Source organism: Dermacentor albipictus, chromosome 1 (genome assembly GCF_038994185.2).
Source record: "Dermacentor albipictus isolate Rhodes 1998 colony chromosome 1, USDA_Dalb.pri_finalv2, whole genome shotgun sequence".
Taxonomy (NCBI): Eukaryota; Metazoa; Arthropoda; class Arachnida; order Ixodida; family Ixodidae; genus Dermacentor; species Dermacentor albipictus.
In genome coordinates this window covers 33,446,781-33,466,800 of record NC_091821.1, presented here as the reverse complement: position 1 = coordinate 33,466,800, position 20,020 = coordinate 33,446,781, and the positions used below count along the sequence as shown (strand labels likewise).

Genomic DNA, 20,020 nt, shown 5'->3' with positions numbered 1-20,020 from the left:
GACAAGGAGTAGCCGGTGCCACCATAAAGGCGCCAACCTCTCCTAACATTCACTTCAATAAAAAAGAAAAACCTAACACGTGCAGCATGCTTTACTGGCATCTAAAAAAATCGATATGCCTGGTAAGTCCAACACGAGTACCTATAGCGACCACTGTGTTGCATGCAACACAGCGGTCGCTAGCCACGAAGCAAGCTTACGCTTATCGACCCATCCGATGGGAAAAAAAGAGAGAGAGAGAGACGAGAGCGCGTGGCAGACAACTACGCCAAGGCTGTGCGTTTTTTGGCTGCACCTGTAGGAGCGGGTGCGCGTAGAACTCGTTGAGGAAGTCCATGACGGTGTCGGCGCGCAGCGTGGTGGAGCAGACTACGACGTGGCGCTCGCTCTGGGCTCGATGCATGCTGTAAGTGCCGCCCAGCTTCTGACGCTCCATCCAGGTGTAGGCGAGCTGCTCGAACTGCGTTGGCAGCACTATGAGCGCCGCGCAGATCATGGCCACCATGAAAAGCTGCGACGGCCAAACGTCTGGCTTGAAGTCGCCGTAGCCCACCGTGGACAGCGTCACCACCACGAAGTAGAAGCTCTCAAACAGGTCCACGTGCTCCACGCCGGCCCTCTGAAAGTGCTGGAACCCGCACACGCTGCAACGAATGCAAGAACGTATTTAACGCCGATGCGTCAACTTTCGTTTGTTTCCACCGAGGACGATGGAATAAAATTCTCCTAATTTGCCGTCGTTATTATAACTCTTCAGCTTCGTCGTCACTCTTGGGTGTTTCAAACTTTACAGTACCATAATGCCTAACCTCATACTTGTGTGGGTTCGTCTTTTCTTTTGCGAGTCTATTTTGTGCGTTTACTTTGTTAATAATATTTGGGGTTTTACGTGCCAAAACCACTTTCTGATTATGAGGCACGCCGTAGTGGAGGACTCCGGAAATTTTGACCACCCGGGGTTCTTTAACGTGCGCCTAAATCTAAGCACACGGGTGTTTTCGCATTTCGCTCCCATCGAAATGCGGCCGCCGTGGCCGGGATTCGATCCCGCGACCTCGTGCTCAGCAGCCCCACACCATAGCCACTGAGCAACCACGGCGGGTGCGTTTACTTTGTTCATCTACCACATTGCTATTTCGATTGAGCACTTATGCGAAGTTCTCTAAGCCTCACTCAACCCAGTTGTAACGATCGAATACTTGCGTTTATGCCTTATGGTATTATGTTCTGCCGAATACAGAACAACGGCGCTCTTTACGTAATGTCATTCGTTCGTGGTGAGTGTATTCTTACTCACTAGAGTACGCTGCTGACTTTAGTTTATCTGTGAATTATCTTTAATGCCCTCTCCTGTCCCAGATTGAAATGGGTGTGCATGACGTAAAAGCTAAGATACAAAATAATAAGAGCCAAATACTGAGCATATCATCGATCTATTTTTACACTTTCGAGATTAGTCTCGAGCTTCGAACTTTTATTGAGTGGTTTCAGTTTTTGGACGCCTGGCGCAAGACGCGCACGCATGAAATAATGGCGACAGGTCTGGTGTTGATTGTGTCGTATGGATGACTAATGGCTAATATATGCATTTCAGCAATAATAATATTTGGGGTTTTACGTGCCAAAACCACTTTCTGATTATGAGGCACGCCGTAGTGGAGGACTCCGGAAATTTTGACCACCTGGGGTTCTTTAACGTGCACCTAAATCTAAGCACACGGGTGTTTTCGCATTTCGCCCCCATCGAAATGCGGCCGCCGTGGCCGGGATTCGATCCCGCGACATCGTGCTCAGCAGCCCAACACCATAGCCACTGAGCAACCACGGCGGGTGCATTTCAGCACGTATATTCATGCGCTTCTCAATCTGTCATCCACGCTATCTGGTGACGTCGCGTACGACATCAGAAAGTTCTCGCGCATATTGTAAAGCTTCTTCTCCAATATTGCGGCGTACTTCTTCTGTCTAGGTTTGATCATCTTGGAAATGCCGCAAGTTACGCTGGAATAAAAATAAAAATATTAAATTATGGGGTTTAACGTCCAGAAACTGCACAGTGGGCTATTATAAGTGGAGGGCTCCGGCGGGTTCACTCTGACCACTAGAGGATCCTTAACGCGCACCAAAAAGAACGGTGCACAAGCGTTTTACTATTCCGCCCCCATCAGAATCCTGCTGCCGTGGCCGGAAATCAGGAAAATAACGTTTACAAATATACTGACCCCGTCATTGCTCACAATCAGTGATTGCATGCGCAGCAAATAAGCAAGAATTGTCCTCACAAAGCACGTGCTACATTTTCACCACCACCTATGTAGCAGCACTTTTACAGCGATGGATGTTATGGGCTCTTAACGGATTTGAATAAGTTCGGAGAAGTGCAGGCACGTAGTCGTCGTCTTTCGTAACACGTCGCGCAGGTTTCCGAAAAACCGCAGCGATTTCGCGAGGAAAGCACTGTGCAACACCTTATATCGGTTCGCACCGGTATACTATAGGGCCTAACGCTATGAGCCGTGTGCCTTTAGGTACACGACTGATGCGTCATTACTTGTACGCAATGGCTTGGGCCTGAAACTTGTGCGCGATCCATTCGCTCACCTAGTGAATATGAGGCAGAGTAAGGTGGCGGTGAGGATGAGCAGCCGCTGTGAGAGTGCGGACTGGGACTTCTGAAGGGCTCGATGTAAATCGTTCTGGAAAGACAAGCGGGAAAACTGCCTCACTTGCACTCACGAGCACTCACGCGTCGCGAGGTGTCAGTCCGTCGCACATAGGCCGTCTTTTGGGGCCACGGCGTGGTTAACGACCGGCTATATGGAGCGATACCACATCACAGCCTCAAGCAATTGTATACAGATTAGAGGTGCTCCCGTTTAACTTCGCATTTCAGGTCATGCTAGTAGCGTATCATTAAACACACTGATAAAAGCTATTAGAGCTTAGAGAACGCGTCATTTTTAATACTGCTTAGAAAAAGTTAAAAGGAAAACGCTAGATGGCATGCGCATCGGGCTAAGAGATTGTTGTTCAGGCCCAATTAGAGAGCAGTGTGACGAAAAGCGCCATGAAAGCGCAAGGTCGAGTTGTTTATAAAGCGTACCGAGAGTTACATGCCGTTATAAAAAAGCCTCGCGGCGGCGTTTCTTGAAGGTCCTCTATTTTTTTTTGCCAGCCCATCTTACACAGGTTGACTCGCGAACTGAATGTGAAATTGCATTAGCTTCCGCCGTGGCTACCGTCTACATACGTTTGATTAGACGAGATCAAAGTGCAAATAAGAGAGAATTGGGCATATACTTACAAACATGTTTTCCAGTACAAACTTCGCAAGCCAACAGTTAAGAAACACTGGTATAAATACATTCCGTAAAGGTGCATAAAATATCTGGAAGAAAACAACAAAAGGACGACGAATGAGATGAGGGTGACACTTTTTGTAAGCAAAGCACGGACATCGCTTTCTGGCACAGGTAAAGAAAGCCCCACTCCGCGAATGTCCAGACCCCGTTACAAACACATATTCATAATTTGTATAGGGACCAGTGTGGCCAATTTGAAAACACGAACCTAGCAGAGTAAATGAACAAACACGCACGCGTACACGTTGCTGCTGCGTAAACTAACAAATATAAGAACTACAAGAACCAACGAGGACACACGTCAATTGATGCGCTTAAAAGTGAAGCGGGAATATTATTAGCGTGTGTCTTTCTGACTGTTCCTGATCAAATGAAAAATGAATAGATAACGTGCTACCAGCAGAAAACGAACGCGCGGTTTGATCGTGAGGTGTGCCGTACGATACCATTTAAGGGCTGTCATCTCGTCAACGTTTGCGCATGAATATGCACTTAATGGGGCTTAAGGGTGTTCACTAGCGCCGCTCCTACCACCACACCATCGCCGGCAGATGTTAAAGCATAATGTTAAAGCATGCATGAATGTGCCTCGTAGAATGCAGCAGAAATTCTGGGGAGGTACATAATCTTTCAGTGGCTTCCAGGGTATTGCAGCATCAGCGGGAATGACCCCGCCGACGGAACCGCCCGATCTGCACATGAAAGTGGTCAACGTGACTTGATTCCGCTTTCGCGAAAAGACGCTGCGGCTGGGCTGTGATTGATGTCCCGTGAATATACTTTGCTTCTGTGGGACTCGAACGTTTGCACCATGTGTCGTTTGCGTTCGTTGTCTCCTGACATACGGATGCACCGACCGCCTGGGTTACCATGACGTGAACAGACCATGCTGTACCGTCTGTGGCTAGGCGTTGCATTTACGAACTCATATGCCTTCCTTATAATAATGGCCAACAGCCCCACGTGCGCCACATGCAACATCAATGAGAAGCTCGCACATATTATATGTGTCTGCCCGCGATATAGTGCCCAGAGACAAGTGCTGTGCAGAGTACTGGACCAGTTGGACAAGATTCCACTTTCAGAACTAAAAGCTTTAGGTCAGTATTGCACAGAAAATCTGCGCTGAAGGCGTTATACTCACGTTATTAAGGTTCCTGCGGTCTACGGGGCTTCACGATAGACTTTAAGAACGCCGCCACCTACCGCTCAGTAGTGTACGCGGTTTGTTCGTGCTCGTCTCTATTTCTCTCTATCTCCCCCTTCCACTCTCTGTCTCTTTTTATCCCACTTCACCCTTCCCCCCGTGCAGGGTAGCCAACCGGAACTGCCTCTGGTTAACCTCCCTGCCTTTCTATGCGTCCTTTTCTCACTCTCTCTGTGAGCACGTGGTCTGAGGCTAATAAATAGAAAAATCCAAGAATGATTGAGGCGAAGTATTCGGCTAAGCGCAAGTGCAGCACTTAAAGTGATGATTCATTTTTAGATTTTTGACATTGTGGTTTGTAGAAAGCACAACATGTTGCATAACATGATCACTGTATATTGTATTAACCGAACCTTAGGCAACAGAAAGGAAGTTCAAACCACATATGCATGAGCAACATGCTCCCTCGCTGTGTGTGCATGCATTCGCGTGGATGTGCGCACGTGTTCTCTACAGTTACACTCTTTTAAATCCGAATGCGCATGAAAGTACAATAACGTTAGCCGGTGTGGATGAATGCTTAATTTACATACATATATATATGAAAAAGTATCATTGCCGTTTTTTTTTCACATAGCTGGGAATTCATAACGATGACGCGTGCATATGTGTGTGTCTCTTTCTCCCTCTGTTCACTGGCAGAACTGCTTTATGATCTCCTTTGTTCGGTATTTCCACCAAATAGTTTTGAGCGAGAGAGAAAAGGATAAGTGAAAGGTAAGTTGGCTAAGCAGGACTGAACGCGATTTGCAACCCTGCACTGGGACAAAGGAGGAAAAGGTTATGAGAAGTCGCCAATGTAATGAACATTGTCAGCGCTGTGTCAAAATAGTTTCGAAGAAGCTGTCATATTACATGCGTGTCACCGAAAGCAGAAAGAAATACAGACGCAAAAAGAATGTATTTGTCTCTGTTAGATGTATACGTGCGGAACATTTCTCAGTGATAAGATATTCAAGCATCGGTGTTGCAGAAACAAAATGGTCAATAGCTCTATAGGCCAACTCAAGAACAAATGCGCATCTGACTGCGAAATGCTCAGCTCTGTAAGGAAGCAGCAGTAAAAATAAGAATAACCACCACATGAATTCGCCGAATCTCCTCTGCATTCTTCCACGCCTACAATGATGGTGATGCCTCAAGAGGCACAGGCCAGACTGGTCGGACAGAGGAGACCACGGCGTTATAGGAACAAAGCTTTAGGAATGATTAGTTGCATCGTTGTAAAGTCAAATCTCCCCTACTTCGTTCACTGCTGGTCACGGCCAAAGCGAAATTGCATTACACTTGCAGTACGTTATACCCGACAATGTATGCGCATTCGGCCGGTTCTGGGGAGCCGGAAGAAAAATGGCTTTTTGCTCCATTAGCATTCTTTGAGTTGCCGAGTGCTTCGCGTCTCGAATACCACGAGATACGCTGACCACAAAAGGTGGCACTGTATCAGGCAAGTGAGCAACTAAAAGGCGATCATCTGGGCATGTTCGAAAGCTATGCGATGTTTGCGCGTCCTCTCGTAAATGTGCTCCACTTGAGCGATGAGGCATGCGACGTCCGTTATGTGGTGTGGGCGGGATCATACTCTTAGGCAGACAAAGCAACGAAGCAGGAATTGTGAGAGAAGTGTAGTTACTCACAGTGACTATAAATGGTACATTGTTGACAATCTCCAGAAGGAAGCGGAAAGACAGGAGTTGTCTCCAAATGTTTCCCTGAAAGGTAAAGTGAACAGCAGGGATGAGAACTCATGAAGCTGAAAGCGTCAAAAGAAGTGAAAAACACATAAGGCTATCTACACACACAATCTTCCCTTCGATTGATTCGCGGTCGATTACAAGTTCGTGCATCGTCCTTATACACAACTGCTGCTTGTGAACAACTAGTTACGAAACATTTTGACTGTAGGCTGTGGCAACAAGCAGTGGGGTGAAGGCTGACTAAGTACCAGCATTATTACACTACGACACCGGCCTGCTATGCGATGTTCCGTTGTTGATCAGGAAAGCTTAAAGATTAGTCCCGCTGTTTACGTCTCCAATGTTTACGTTCCTTCAGTGAATATGGTCCTTACGGTGACCTCATTTCTGCATTTTGGCAGTGTGCAAATTTTCTCGACAGTGTCACTCATACGTTATACAGACCCTTCGACTGCGCATTCTTTTCTTTTCTTCGTTTTTTCAGTGGTGAACTCAAAGGATAGTCGATACCACATTTGTCTACGTAATTTTGCGCCATATGGTTCGTTGTGATTCGGAATTAAACACGATCTATTTGCCTCGTCCGTAAACACACCGCTGCAATAAGACGTTGCGACTAGCTCAAGCGATTCTCAGAAAGTACCGAGAAACTTTCATCAAACGCCTTCGACTATTTGTTCTGGAGAAACTCAGAAAAGTCGCTGGTCGGCATGTTCTTTCGTCTAAAGTCGCTGTGCGAGTGCTGCACCCTTATGTTGTGGCACAGCTCAAGCCATGTTTCGACGCGTGAAATGTGGCCAGACAACGAAAACAAATGGAGATGTCTAGGCGTAAGGGTGATTACCCCAATAAGGGCCCGGGATGACGATGCCAAGAGACAAGTCCGAGCCAAACAAACGAAACAAAAGAAACCAAGAAAGCTGAAGCATTTTGGGCTCCTTTTTGTCGCTGTACGACCCCCATATCATGTCCAGCAATCTCTGCGTTTATTGTTAGATTGTTTCTTGAACAATATTGCTTCTTTCTCAGCGCATGCACAATTATAATTAAGGCTTCGTGCGAATACCCTCTCTGGCTCACCACTGCATTAATTCAACGCCATCAACACAAAAACACTTACACACAACGCCGAAAGTGCCTGCTAATACTGGCTGTCACCTCTCACCAGTCGCATATTGACTGCGACTTACCCAACGACAATTGTTATAGCGACTTTCCAACAGCCTTCGTGGCGTCTCCAGAGGTCGTCGCCGTTTCACCTCCCACGTAATTATCATCATCACGTCGTCATGCCATACATAAGATGAGACGTTTGAAGAAAGAAAGCAAAATAGCCATTATCGAACTTGGGGACTTCACTCTCTAAAATTAACGCTCCAGCGAACTGCGCAACAATGACATCAGAGGAAAGCAAGCGTGCTAAGTGTTACCATTGGTTTACAAGCAGCTGGTTGAGTTACGCACTGCGGTGCGCAAACATAATAAAGCAGCACCGAGCTGAAAGAAGTTAAGCTACGCTGGCGACAGGAGACATATTGTTGAGAAACAAGAACAACAACACAACAGGAAACAAAAGACCTGATAGGGAAGAGAGGGAAGCAAGAAGCCGCGGTTCTGCAAAAGCAGATTGTTTGCGCGCCGCTGCGAATGTCTTCTGCAGCTGGTACATTGCGCCAAATTGAGCAAAGGTTGGTGCGCGTAATAATGCGTTAACCATCGTTGTTATGACTCGGCAGTTTGTACAAAACTGCACTTTTTTTTCTAGTCACGACTCTAAGTAATGGTATCGTTCTACTGCACTTCAGAAACAGCGCAAGGAGAATCTTTCGCAGTCGGCCAATTCGTATGGCCTCCTTTGTTTCGAGAGCTCCTGTCTTTTAATCTCGGCTCCATGTGCTGTTCGTGATTTTAATCCAGCAATGTGCAAGGGTGTCTTTCTAGTGTTTTATTCAGTCTGTGCTGCTGTGATCAGTTAGGTCTCTCGTGAGAGATTTTGCCGGCTTTATGCAGTATTTGAGCACGGTGGCGTGCTTCATTTGATGAGTATCCACTACGTATCCACTACACTACGTATATCGCCGACGAGTGCTTCGTAATTTCCCTTGAATTCCCTGTTTCTCTACCTAATCGCAAGTGAGCTGGATTTCGGCCTGACGTAGCCCGTACAACGCCTGTGAATCTTCGGTGCCTCCGACGATGATTTTCTGTTTGCTTGCTTAGAGTTGCTCTGAGCGGGGTGGTTCGTTCTCCCCTCCGCGAAACCCTATACTGATGACGTCTTTGATCTTGAATGACGCATATATGCGTACATTAGCGCCTAATATTATAGGGTAACATTGATTGCAGTGCCTGAATTGGCGAAGAGGGTAGCTTGTTGAATTCCTAAAAGTGTAAGAGTTGCGCTGACGCAATCCAAGTTCGGAAATTATGTAGCTCTTCTCCGCTCCCTAATCCACCGTAGCGTCTCCAGCATCCCTCACTCAGTTGGCCAAGAGTCACGACGCCGCGACGCGTAGTTTCACTTCAGAATGCACAAAATATTTAATATTGTTTCAAGCAACGCAATGCATGTCATTATCTCTATTTATTTACCACCGTCATTTATTTCCGCATTGATTTGTTTTTTTTTCTTTTTTTCTCGTTACTGGGCTCATGCTGGCGATATACCTTAATACTGTAGTTCACTTCCCGAGTTCACCTCAAGGCGCCCCCATTACGCATCACGTTAGGAGAACCGTCTTGAACGGATGAACCGTATGCCCTCTGCTGAGACCCATTTCTCGCTCTAATGGCCGCAGAAGCATAGCTGTTATGCTGCAAATACCGCTTCTTCGATGAAACTTTCAGGTACCAAAAAAAAATGAAGTCTGTAGTTTTACTGGCCAAAACCTCCGGTCTGGTTATCAGGTATGCCGCAGTGGAGGACTCTGGATTAATTTTGACAGCCTGGAGTCCTTTAATGTGCACCCAATGCACGGTACTCGAGTGTTCTCGCATTTTTGTTTTCATCGAAATGAGGCCGCCGCAGTTGGAGATCGAACACACTCATGTGTATATAAGCATACCACCGGAATCGAGAATATCTGAGAGAAGTGCCCAAGCACGTTCGCCTTACTCTAACAAACTTGGCGCGCGAACCCATGCAATCTTTTCTTTTAGCATTCTCGTGTACAGAGCCTTTCCGCAAAACGCATTCAATCTTGCGCGCTTCAATTTCCCCCCTTCCAAGAGCGCCCGCGAGGAGCTCATGCAGCTGTGCAAACCAGGAGTTGCTATTGCTCATCTCAGATTCTCAGAAGTGTCTTAGTCTTTTTTGTCGGGCTCGGCGCGTGTTCTTTGGAGGCACGCTCGCTTTCGGCGACGTGAGCCATTATTTATGATGGAAATTAAGCGACGAGAAATCTAATTAAACGAGAGCTCATGCAAGAGAACTACATTATCTCCGATGAGAAGAACACGACGAAGGAAGACGATACAACTTAAAAAAATATATGTAGTTTAACGAAATGCGGCGGTTGTCTCCTGCACGCATCTATGAACATGGTCTGATGCGAATAGTATAAAAGGCCATCCGAGAATCAATATTGAATTTAATTTGCAACGACTTTGTTTTCCACGCGTCTGGAACTTAGTTACAAAAAAAAAAGAAAATCACTAAGAGAGTCCTTGTGGCTGTATACTGGCGATGGCTACTCGATCTGTAATAAAATATACAAAATAATACAATATGCAGGGAGCTTTCTTAGAACATACCGATTTTTCAAATAAAAAATCCATGAGCGTAGCGAGCGTGGCGTTTTTGCAGAGGAGTTCCTAAGTGAGGCGGAAAGACATTGTCGCCAATAGCGTAAATTCCCGAAGAATAATGAAGAAAATATTTGCTAATTATCTTTTTACTAGAACTTTGAGGGCAGTTGTTTATATGGCGAATTTGGAGACGATCACATTTCAATGCACCCCCATTTATTTAAATCTTGAAAATCCCACATAATTGGAAATGTTCATCATCAATTCCAGGCAATATCGAAACCGAGCGCGCCGGGAGCGCATAAATAACCACCCCACTGTCATACGAGACGGAAATTCCCCGTGACGAAAAGCAGGACGAAATTTTAAACTGAACGTCACCGTCAGTCGCTGCACATACTGATGCATCAAGTTTTGCCTGGAAATAATCTGCCGCAACGTCACATCAGTATTTACCGCGACATGCGATCATTCAAACATCGTCACACACTACGTGACTGCATGTTACACTTGGACCGAGCAGCCAGGCGCCGTTCGTCTTTATGTTGAAATTCAATAATGAATATCGCGAATTAGATGCGATTTTCAAAATGGTGGCACATTAAAACGTGACTGCCTCCAAATTTGACACAAGGAACTGCTGCCAAGGGTCTAATAAAAAAGTTAATTTGCTAATTCTTGTTGACTAGTCTTCTAACGCTTACGTTATTAGAGGAAAAGTATGTCCGCCTCGCCTGGTGACACCTCGTCGGCAAGTACGGCACGTTCACTCATACCTTTTCTTTTGAAAATTTTGTAGTCTGAAAAACACAACAAGGTTTAGGCAGTCAGTCTCCTCTTTATTCTCCCGAGTGCGAGCCCTACCACCAGGCCCCAAAACGGTGATGATGTGTATGTGCAGATGAGAATATGAGGCGTATGCAAGATGCTCACACTAATTTCTCCGCGCGCGACTTAGCCAGGAGGGAAACGCCGAACGAATCGTCTGAGACGCGAAACGTGAACGATTTTCAAACCATGATAACGATGGTCCGAAGAAACGACTACGGGAGTAATGCGATAGTTCACGGGGGATGTTTGTTCATTAATAATGTAGGGTCCAAGGAAGCGGGATTCAAACTTCTCACACAAACTGGGTGTACGAATGGGCGTTCAAAGGAGCACCTCTCCAGGACGAAAGGAGACGTCGCGACGAAAGATTTCATAACGTTGCTTGTGATCTAGTTGACTGACTTCTGTGTTGAAGCGAGCACGTTGACGGCAGTCCTCAAGTCTCGAGACGAACTGTTCGGGTATACTGGCCGAGATGTTAGTTGAGGCATTGAAGAAAGCGACGTCGATGGTGAATGTCGGTGAACGGCTGTAAACTAGGTAGAAAGGTGAGTACCCCGTAGTTCGTTGGATAGCGGTATTGTGAGCAAAGGTCACAAAAGGTAAAAGTTTGTCCCAGTTGTCGTGGTTTGGCCCGATATACATTGATATCATATCTGTTAGTGTGCGATGAAATCGCTCTGTTAAGCCATTTGCTTGAGGGTGATATGCGGATGTCGTCTTATGAACTGTGCCACAAGCTCCGAGTACTTCTTCGATCATTGTTGACATGAAAGTCTTGCCATGGACGCTTAACAGTACACAAGGTGCACCATGACGCAGCCCAATGGCATCCAGAAAGAAGGTGGCAACGTCTGAGGCTGAACTAGAGCGTAGGAGAGCGGGTTTCTGCCTAAAGTGTGAGCTGGTCAACAGCTGTCACGATCCATCGATAACCTGCGGGCGTCATGGGCAGTGGGCCGACTAGGTCTGTCCAAAGGATGGCGAAGGGTGTGTCGGGACATTGAATGGGCTGTAAAAGGCCAGCAGGAAGCGAAGTCGGTCATTTCCGCTGTTGACACTGGACGCAAGAAATGACGTACTTAGCCATAAAGGTACACATGCCTGGCCAAAAGAAACGGCTCCTAATGCGGTGGTATGTCTTGTGAAAACACAAATGGCCAGCAGATAGGTCGTCGTGAAAGGCTTCAAGGAGTTGTGTGCGCAGCGAACGTGGAAGAACAGGAACCCGGCGGTGTCCGTCGGAATTGTAAATGTGGCGGTGCAGCACATCGTTGTCGAACTTAAGTAGTCGCAGTTGTCGACGTAATCTGGCATTTGGTGCAGAAGTAGTTCCGCACAGGCGTTGGATAATGCTGTTGCAGTAGGGATCAAAACGTTGACACGAGGTGAGCTGAGGGACGCGATTGGAAGATAACGTGCCAGTAACCGCTAGAGGTAATAACAGGAATGGAGACTTAGTCTCATCATCAAGTGGCGAGCGATGGAGAGATGTATTCGAGGATAATAGTGGCAGGGGGCAGCGAGAGAGAGCGTCGGTATTCTGATGCTTTTTCCCAGACTTGTAGACAACGTCAAAATCGTACTCTTGCAAGCGGACCACCCAGCGACCAAGGCGTTTAGACAAAGTTTTCATTGACGACAACCAGCATAAGGCGTGGTGGTCGGTTATGACCGTGAAGTGGCGCCATAAAGATATGGTTGGAATTTTTGTATGGCCCAAACTACTGCGAGGCATTCCTGCTCTGTGATCGAGTAGTTCTTTTCAGCAGCCGTTAATGCGCGACTGGCATAGGCAACAACTCTCTCTTGTGTGGTGGTATCACGCTGTAGAAGGACAGCACCGATCCCATGGCCACTAGCGTCGGTGTGCAAACAAATTGGTGCGTTTTCATCGAAGTGACAGAGGATAGGGCCGGCGGTTAATTCTTGCTTGAGGGCCTGGAAAGAAATTTCGCAGTCGTCTGTCCAAGGGAAAGCAGTGCCCGACGTAAGCACCTTGTGCAGCGTCGACGACATGGCAGCAAAATTTTGACCGTTAAAGCGGCGGAAGTAGGATGCCAGGTCCAAGAAACTTCTTAATTGTTTTTGATTTTCAGGGCGAGGGAAGCGAAGCGCGGCAGCAACCTTGTCGGGATCTGGTCGAACGCCATCTTTACTGATAAGGTGGCCGTCCAAGAAGGGGTTCCCGAAGGAGCAGGCAAGGTGGATGTAGTGGTATTGGCCTGCTGGTCTTGGGACGTGGTTGAGTGCAGTTGGTAGAGGTGGCGGCCTGAGCGGAGCTCCAGGGTTGTGGCGTAGGTGAAGCTGGAGAGAAACCGGGAGCGAGAGGCCGAAGGAACCGGACAGCACACTCCACCACTTGCGAGACAATGTTTAGGCAGCCAGGCTCTTCTTTATTCACCCGAGTGAGAGCCCCACCACCAGACCCCAAAAAGGTGATGATGAGTATGTACAGGTGAGCATATGAAGCGTATTAATAACGCTCACAATATATATATATATATATATATATATATATATATATATATATATATATATATATATATTAGTCACATAATGAGAAGCCAACAAACACTGACACCAGTCAGTCCTGGCTAACACTCCCAGGGTTCTACTAGTACACATAAATACCCAAGAAAGTGGATGGGGGAACGCCGCCGCGGTAGCTCAATTGGTAGAGCATCGCACGCGACATGCGAAGGTTGTGGGTTCGGTTCCCACCTGCGGCAAGTTGTTTTTAGAGCGCAGCTCTTTGGCGTCCGTTCCTGGGTTTCGCGTCGTCGTCGGCGTTGTCGTCGTCGGCGTCGGCCTCGTAACCAGCTCGCCGACGAATCTGCTGCTCCGCCGCCGCGCATGCGCGCTGTCGGCTCTCCGGGCGAGGGTGGATGATGGAAGGGAGGAGGAGAGACTGTGGAGGATGGCTGGCTACACAAATGGCTCTTTGGCGTCCGTTCCTGGGTTTCGCGTCGTCGTCGGCGTCGTCGTCGGCGTTGTCGTCGGCCTCGTAACCAGCTCGCCGACGAATCTGCTCCGCCGCCGCGCATGCGCGCTGTCGGCTCTCCGGGCGAGGGAGGATGATGGAAGGGAGGAGGAGAGACTGTGGAGGAGGGCTGGCTACACAAATGGCTCTTTGGCGTCCGTTCCTGGGTTTCGCGTCGTCGTCGGCGTTATCGTCGGCCTCGTAACCAGCTCCGCCCCCCTTTCATCCCCCCAGCGCTAGCAGCGACCGACTGATACCGCTTTCGTGAGTCCGCTACCGCACTCACGAAAGACGTCGTGCACTTCCTGCAACTCGCATTAACCGTCCATCGATCCACACCGATGTTAGTAGTGGGGGACTTTAATGTTGACATAAAGACAAACAGCAATTTCCTAACACTTATGCGGGAGAACATCCCGTTCCTCTCGCTCGTAACGCGTCCCACGGCTGTGACAACCTCGCGAGGCACTTGTATAGATCTCGTCTTTGAGAATCAAGCATTGGTGTACCAAGTCGAACATATATCAGTCTATTTCTCCGACCACAAAGCTTCCTTCATGACTGTCAAGAACTGTTAGTGGAGTCTTTGTTAAAGGAATACGTGTGAAAAATAAAAAAAAAATTCTGTGATAGCGCATACATGTGTTGCTCGATTTCTTTACCTCAATCTATCGAAAAGGTGAAACAGCTTATTTGCTGCGCTCAAATTTCGCATTAGGAAGTAACGTAATCGTCGGTAATTTTTTCATCCACTTTAATTTCCAATAATTTATCATTACTTTATTTTCATTTACTAAGCACTTGCAATTTCCCCTATGTTGTACTTGGTGTCAGTGTTTGTTGGCTTCTCATTATATGACTAATAATTATCGGGTCCCTCGGTTAACCCCCTTTCTTCTCGTTTATTACATAACGAGGGTCTCGAATCCGGCAACATTGATGCCTTCAGGTAGCATATGTGGGTTTATTGACCAGTTGCCTTCACCCGTAAAGATCACGTTCTCGTGACGCCTGCGGCAAAAAAGACGTTCCACGTCCGCCGCCAAGGTCTGTGAGCGGGGGCGCTGGCTAACACTCCCAGGGTTCTACTAGTACACATAGAGAGAGAGAGAGAGAGCAAATGATAAATGAAAGGTAGGGAGGTTAACCAGGACTGAGCCCGGTTGGCTACCCTACACTGGGGAAAGGGAAATGGGGACGGAAAGATTAAAGAAAGAAGAAAAAGTCCATCGGGGATAACGTTCAGTCACTCAGTCCGGATTACAGACGCTCACTCAATCCTGTATCTTTCAAATATCGCAGCAGCGCTTTTGTGGCCTTTTGTAGCTGCGATATACGAGGCCATGGTCCCAAGATCTTGTTCAAGGTGAACGGTTTGCTATCTAACTTGTTGAGAGCTGTGCAGAGATCTTGTCTTTCATTTTCAAATGATGGGCAGCAGCACAGTAGATGGTCGATAGTTTCTTCGACACCGCAGGCATTGCACTCGGCGCTATCTGCCATGCCAATCAAAAACGTATATGCATTCGTGAATGCGACGCCCAAGCGTAAGCGACACAACATTGTTTCCTCATTACGCGGAAGCCCTGGTAACAGCCGCAGTTGCATAGATGGATCGAGGGAATGCAATCGATGTTGAGTGAAATCAGGTGTGTGCCACTTCTCCAATGTCATACGGTGCGCTAGCTTGCCTAAGTGTTGGGCTGCGTCAGTACGCGATACTAGTACACATAAATACCCAAGAAAGTGGATGGGGGAACGCCGCCGCGGTAGCTCAATTGGCAGAGCATCGCACGCGACATGCGAAGGTTGTGGGTTCGGTTCCCACCTGCGGCAAGTTGTTTTTTCATCCACTTTAATTTCCAATAATTTATCATCACTTTATTTTCATTTACTAAGCACTTGCAATTTCCCCTATGTTGTACTTGGTGTCAGTGTGTGTTGGCTTCTCATTATATGACTAATAATTATCGGGTCCCTCGGTTAACCCCCTTTCTTCTCGTTTATATATATATATATATATATATATATATATATATATATATATATATATATATATATATATATATATATATATATATATATATATAAATATATATATATATATATATATATATATATATAGAGAGAGAGAGAGAGAGAGAGGGAGAGAGAGAGAAAGAGAGAGAGAGAAATTGTACTAGCTGTTGCGCGAAATAACACATCTATAGCCCTCCAAATAAGGCTAAATATCTCCCACGAAGAAGGCAGCCACATAAATTGTCCTGAAATAACATGTTCCCTGTGCGCTATTGATCGCTCCGCAATTTGTGTCGGGTTCATGGAATACCATGAGTTTTGACGGCATTTTAAGGGTATACGTTCCTCGAACCACCCAAGTTATTGCAGGAGTGCACTGTAATTGAAGCGTTTAACTCTGAATGCTGGCTTTGGTGGCAGAAATACGATGAGAAAGTGATACGGGGACTGACTGTCCACCTCCTGGATTTATATGAAAACGACATAGCAGTTGTTGCTTTTTTAGGCTATACAGAATTTAAAAAGAAATTGCCGGTGGCAGAAAGCACAATTCGAATCCTTAAACTGTATTGCTAAAAGAGACGGAAATAAATTTCGCGATAAATAAAATTCGTATTTGAATAACTAACAATATTTAACTAATTATGCTTTACTTAATTACTTTGCGGCACAAATTGCAATTTACCAATTTCAACTGATGAGATAGCTGAGCATATCCACTTGGAACAAATTATGAGAATGTCACCAGTTTTGAAATATGCGCCGTCAAACTTACCGTGAGAATGCACTGTTGCACGTTCCACTTAATTTTTTTAACAAAACACCGTTTTACGCATTTACGAACAAAAAATAACCGGGACGCCAATGTATTTGATCACACACTTTGGAAATGAATATATCTCAAAACTATAGCGTCATTTCCGGAATTCGTCCCAAGTGGATAAGCGCCTTGTGTTGTCCTCTCCCTTCCCGTCATCGTCTTACTGCGCTGTTTCGCACTTCGGAAGCCATGCAACAACAATTAGGTCAACGTCGCGCACTGTTGTAGTACCCATCTCATAGCCAGCTAGAGAGACCTTGATGAGCACACACCCGCAGCGGACACAGCCGTAAGGAAGGCGGAAATTAGAGAGATTTAGCCTCTCCATATAAGCGTTACCGTTTATAGAATAGGTGGTGTCGAAATCCACGCCCCTGTAACGGCTGTCACTGAGTAACAAAAATAGACCTTGAAGGCTATGCTTTTGCTGGCTGCATGTACCGGAAGCAACTACGGGAGCCGGAAACACGTCATAGACGCTATATATTGGACACCACTTCTATTGGGATATAAACAGAGACGTGGACGTGAGCAGCCGCGCCATCAGCGTAATCTTGTTGCACCGGAATCAACCAATGTACAATTATTTATTGAAACAATCGACTATGTTTAACTAGGCAGCTGCAGTAAAGTCTGTGGTGGCAAAATAATTACAATTTTTATAGAGCGGCGCTGCTGTTTTTAATTTTTCCTTCGGCGAGAACACTCCCGCAAGACGAAGTCGTTTGTAACGTGTTTGAGGCTGAATAAAGCGTCGCAAGATGTCACTGCCAGTACTACTGCTGGTGGAACAGGAAGATACGAGAAGTGATCGCCGAACGACAGAAAGCATCCCGACAGCACAGGAAGGCAAAACAAGTGCAGTTGAAGCAGGATGAAATAGCCAGGAAATGGGGAATATACCGGGAAAAAAATCTGTGGTTCAAATACTGGTGCAAGCAAAGATAAAATGGGAAAGTGAACGTTGGCTGTCAGAAATACGTGAGAAAAAGAAGGCCGCACCTAGAATACTTCGAAGTCTCATAAAATTATTAGGCAGGAAGTCTGAAATAATACAACAACATATCCTAGACGAAGATGGAAACTAACTGGGAGGGGACGCGGCATTAAATAATATCCAATAAATAAAAGCCGAATCTTTCCTTGGCAATGACGAGGATGTATATGAAGAAAAAAAGAGCATGAAAGAGAACCAGATGGAAAAAGAGCTGGTGCTGACAAATTTCATCTGGAAGAAAGCCGAAGACAAAATTCCTAAGCGCACATCCACAGGGCTAGACGAGGTTCCCGTTAGGCTGATTAATGAACTAGGACAAAAAAGTAAGGAAGCTCTGCTGAAAGCGGTGGAAAAAACTTTAAAAGATAGACGAATACCAGACGGTTGGCTACAAAGTAGAAGGAATTTAATTTATAAAGGTAAGGGGGAGAAAGATAGAATTCACTCGTATAGATCATTGACCGTTATATCGGTAATATACAGGCTAGCAATGCAGGCAATCAAATTAAAGCTACGAGCATGGGCAGAGAATAATGGAATGTTGGGAGAACTTCAGAATGGCTTTAGAATTGGTTGGCGTTTGGATAACTGATTTGTTCTTACTCAGTGTATTGATATATCAAGAGTAGAAAGCAGACCATTATATGTGGCCTTTTTAGACATTACAGGAACGTATGACAACGTAGACCGCAACATCTTGTGGGTTATTCTGGAAGGGTAATGCTTAGGCGACGACCGGCTACAGCTTTTGAGAGAGATTTGCCTGGAAAATACCGTTTTCGTTGAATGGGACGGAATGAGGAGCGAGGAGAAAGTTGATATCAACAAGGGACCGAGGCAGCGGTGCCCGTTATCCACACTCCCGTTTACGATGTACAAGGTGAAAATTGACAGGGTGCTGAAAGGAAGTAATATCGGGTTTAATCTTTCATACATACAGGTGGGTGCAGTAGTAGAGCAGCAGCTTCCAGGTCGATGGCGCAGCCATCTATACCTAAGCTTGCTTTAGTCCCGACTCCCGTCACGAACGGTAACGACAGTGCGGGCCGCCCGCAAAGAAACGCGTGGCGGCTGGCTCCGAGTCTCAACAGCTCGACAAGCCCGAATCATCAGTAAGTGATTGGCGCAAGGCACATGTCACGATAAATGACTGGCGGAAAGAACAAGAAGTGAGGACCCTGCTTTCTGAAATTCAAACCGGGATCCGCAACATCGGTGTTGCGGTCAATAACCTCACTGCGCGAACAGACATGGTTGAAACCCATATAGAGAAAATCGAGACTCACATAGGCACTCGCCGAGGCATGGAAATGATTCCCACCATGGGCCCTACAGTCATTCACACTAGTCCTATCTCAGGTAACGCACAAGTACAGCACCATGATGGCCAGCCCCACTAACGAGCTCCTGGTGTGGCAGTGGAACTGTTGGGGCTTCACTAAGAAGCAACCACTTCTGCAATAATACGTACGACACGCGCAATCCAAGCCCGACGTCATAATAATACAGGAAACAGTAGGTACCGTACCAAAGCTTCCAGGTTACACTGAGCATGCCTCGCCGATTTCCGTTGATCGCGGCCTCGCAATTTTAATTCGGAAAAAGATAGTAGTTCAAGAACACATCGTACGCGGCACACATGCGGAACACATGCTTGTAGAGCTCCTTCCCAGTAGGACACGCAAACGCAATACATTTCTCCTCAACGTATATAGTAATCCGGCTCAATCGCGGGGTTGTTTCCTCCCTTTGTTTCGAGGGGCGCTTGCCTTGGCGGGCGCAAGCGCGTTTCTGGAGGGGGGATACTTTAACGCCTCGAACGAGGCCTGGGGCTATGGCTACACTACAGCCAAAGGTAGACGCCTGCGGCAGGACTTGCATGATGCCGAATTAACTCGTATTACCGATCCCACGGGGCCGACCCGCACTGGCATATCAACGGCAAAGGACACGACACCGGACCTGACAGCGGTCCGACACATCCCCCAAGCAGCGTGGTGCAATACCTTTGAAGATCTCGTTAGTGACCATATGATCATAGAAACACGAATTCCTCAGGCGGGTACACCCCCTCCCCCTAAGCTATTCAAATGGACGCACTGGGACAGTTGGTGTATCCGAAAGCAGCGAGTCGAACAGAGAGATGAAGAGAACATCGATTACATCGAGGCATGGATGAAGACGCTCAATGACGACATGAACAAGGCGACACAGACGGTCACACCCGAAGTCCAAGTTGACAAGATCGACAGCCGACTAGCCCATCTCTGGGAAGCCAAGACATCACTACACGCAAGATGGAAGAAGCAAAGGTGCAACCGAAAGTTTCGTAAGAAGATCGCACACATCAATCGCCA

At 46.7% G+C, this 20,020-nt stretch overlaps 1 protein-coding gene across 3 annotated transcripts in view; it reads right to left on the bottom strand.

Moving 5' to 3' along the window:
• Positions 1-20,020, bottom strand: part of SLO2 (slowpoke 2) — a 514,913-nt gene that overhangs the window by 69,547 nt on the left and 425,346 nt on the right. For all 3 annotated transcript variants that reach the window (XM_070539983.1, XM_070539965.1, XM_070539974.1), the window contains exons 6-9: positions 6,207-6,281; positions 3,305-3,388; positions 2,602-2,696; positions 296-644 (exon numbers count right to left, since the gene is read on the bottom strand). In XM_070539983.1, the coding sequence (XP_070396084.1) occupies positions 296-644; positions 2,602-2,696; positions 3,305-3,388; positions 6,207-6,281 (603 nt within the window). The remainder of the gene's footprint in view (positions 1-295; positions 645-2,601; positions 2,697-3,304; positions 3,389-6,206; positions 6,282-20,020) is intronic.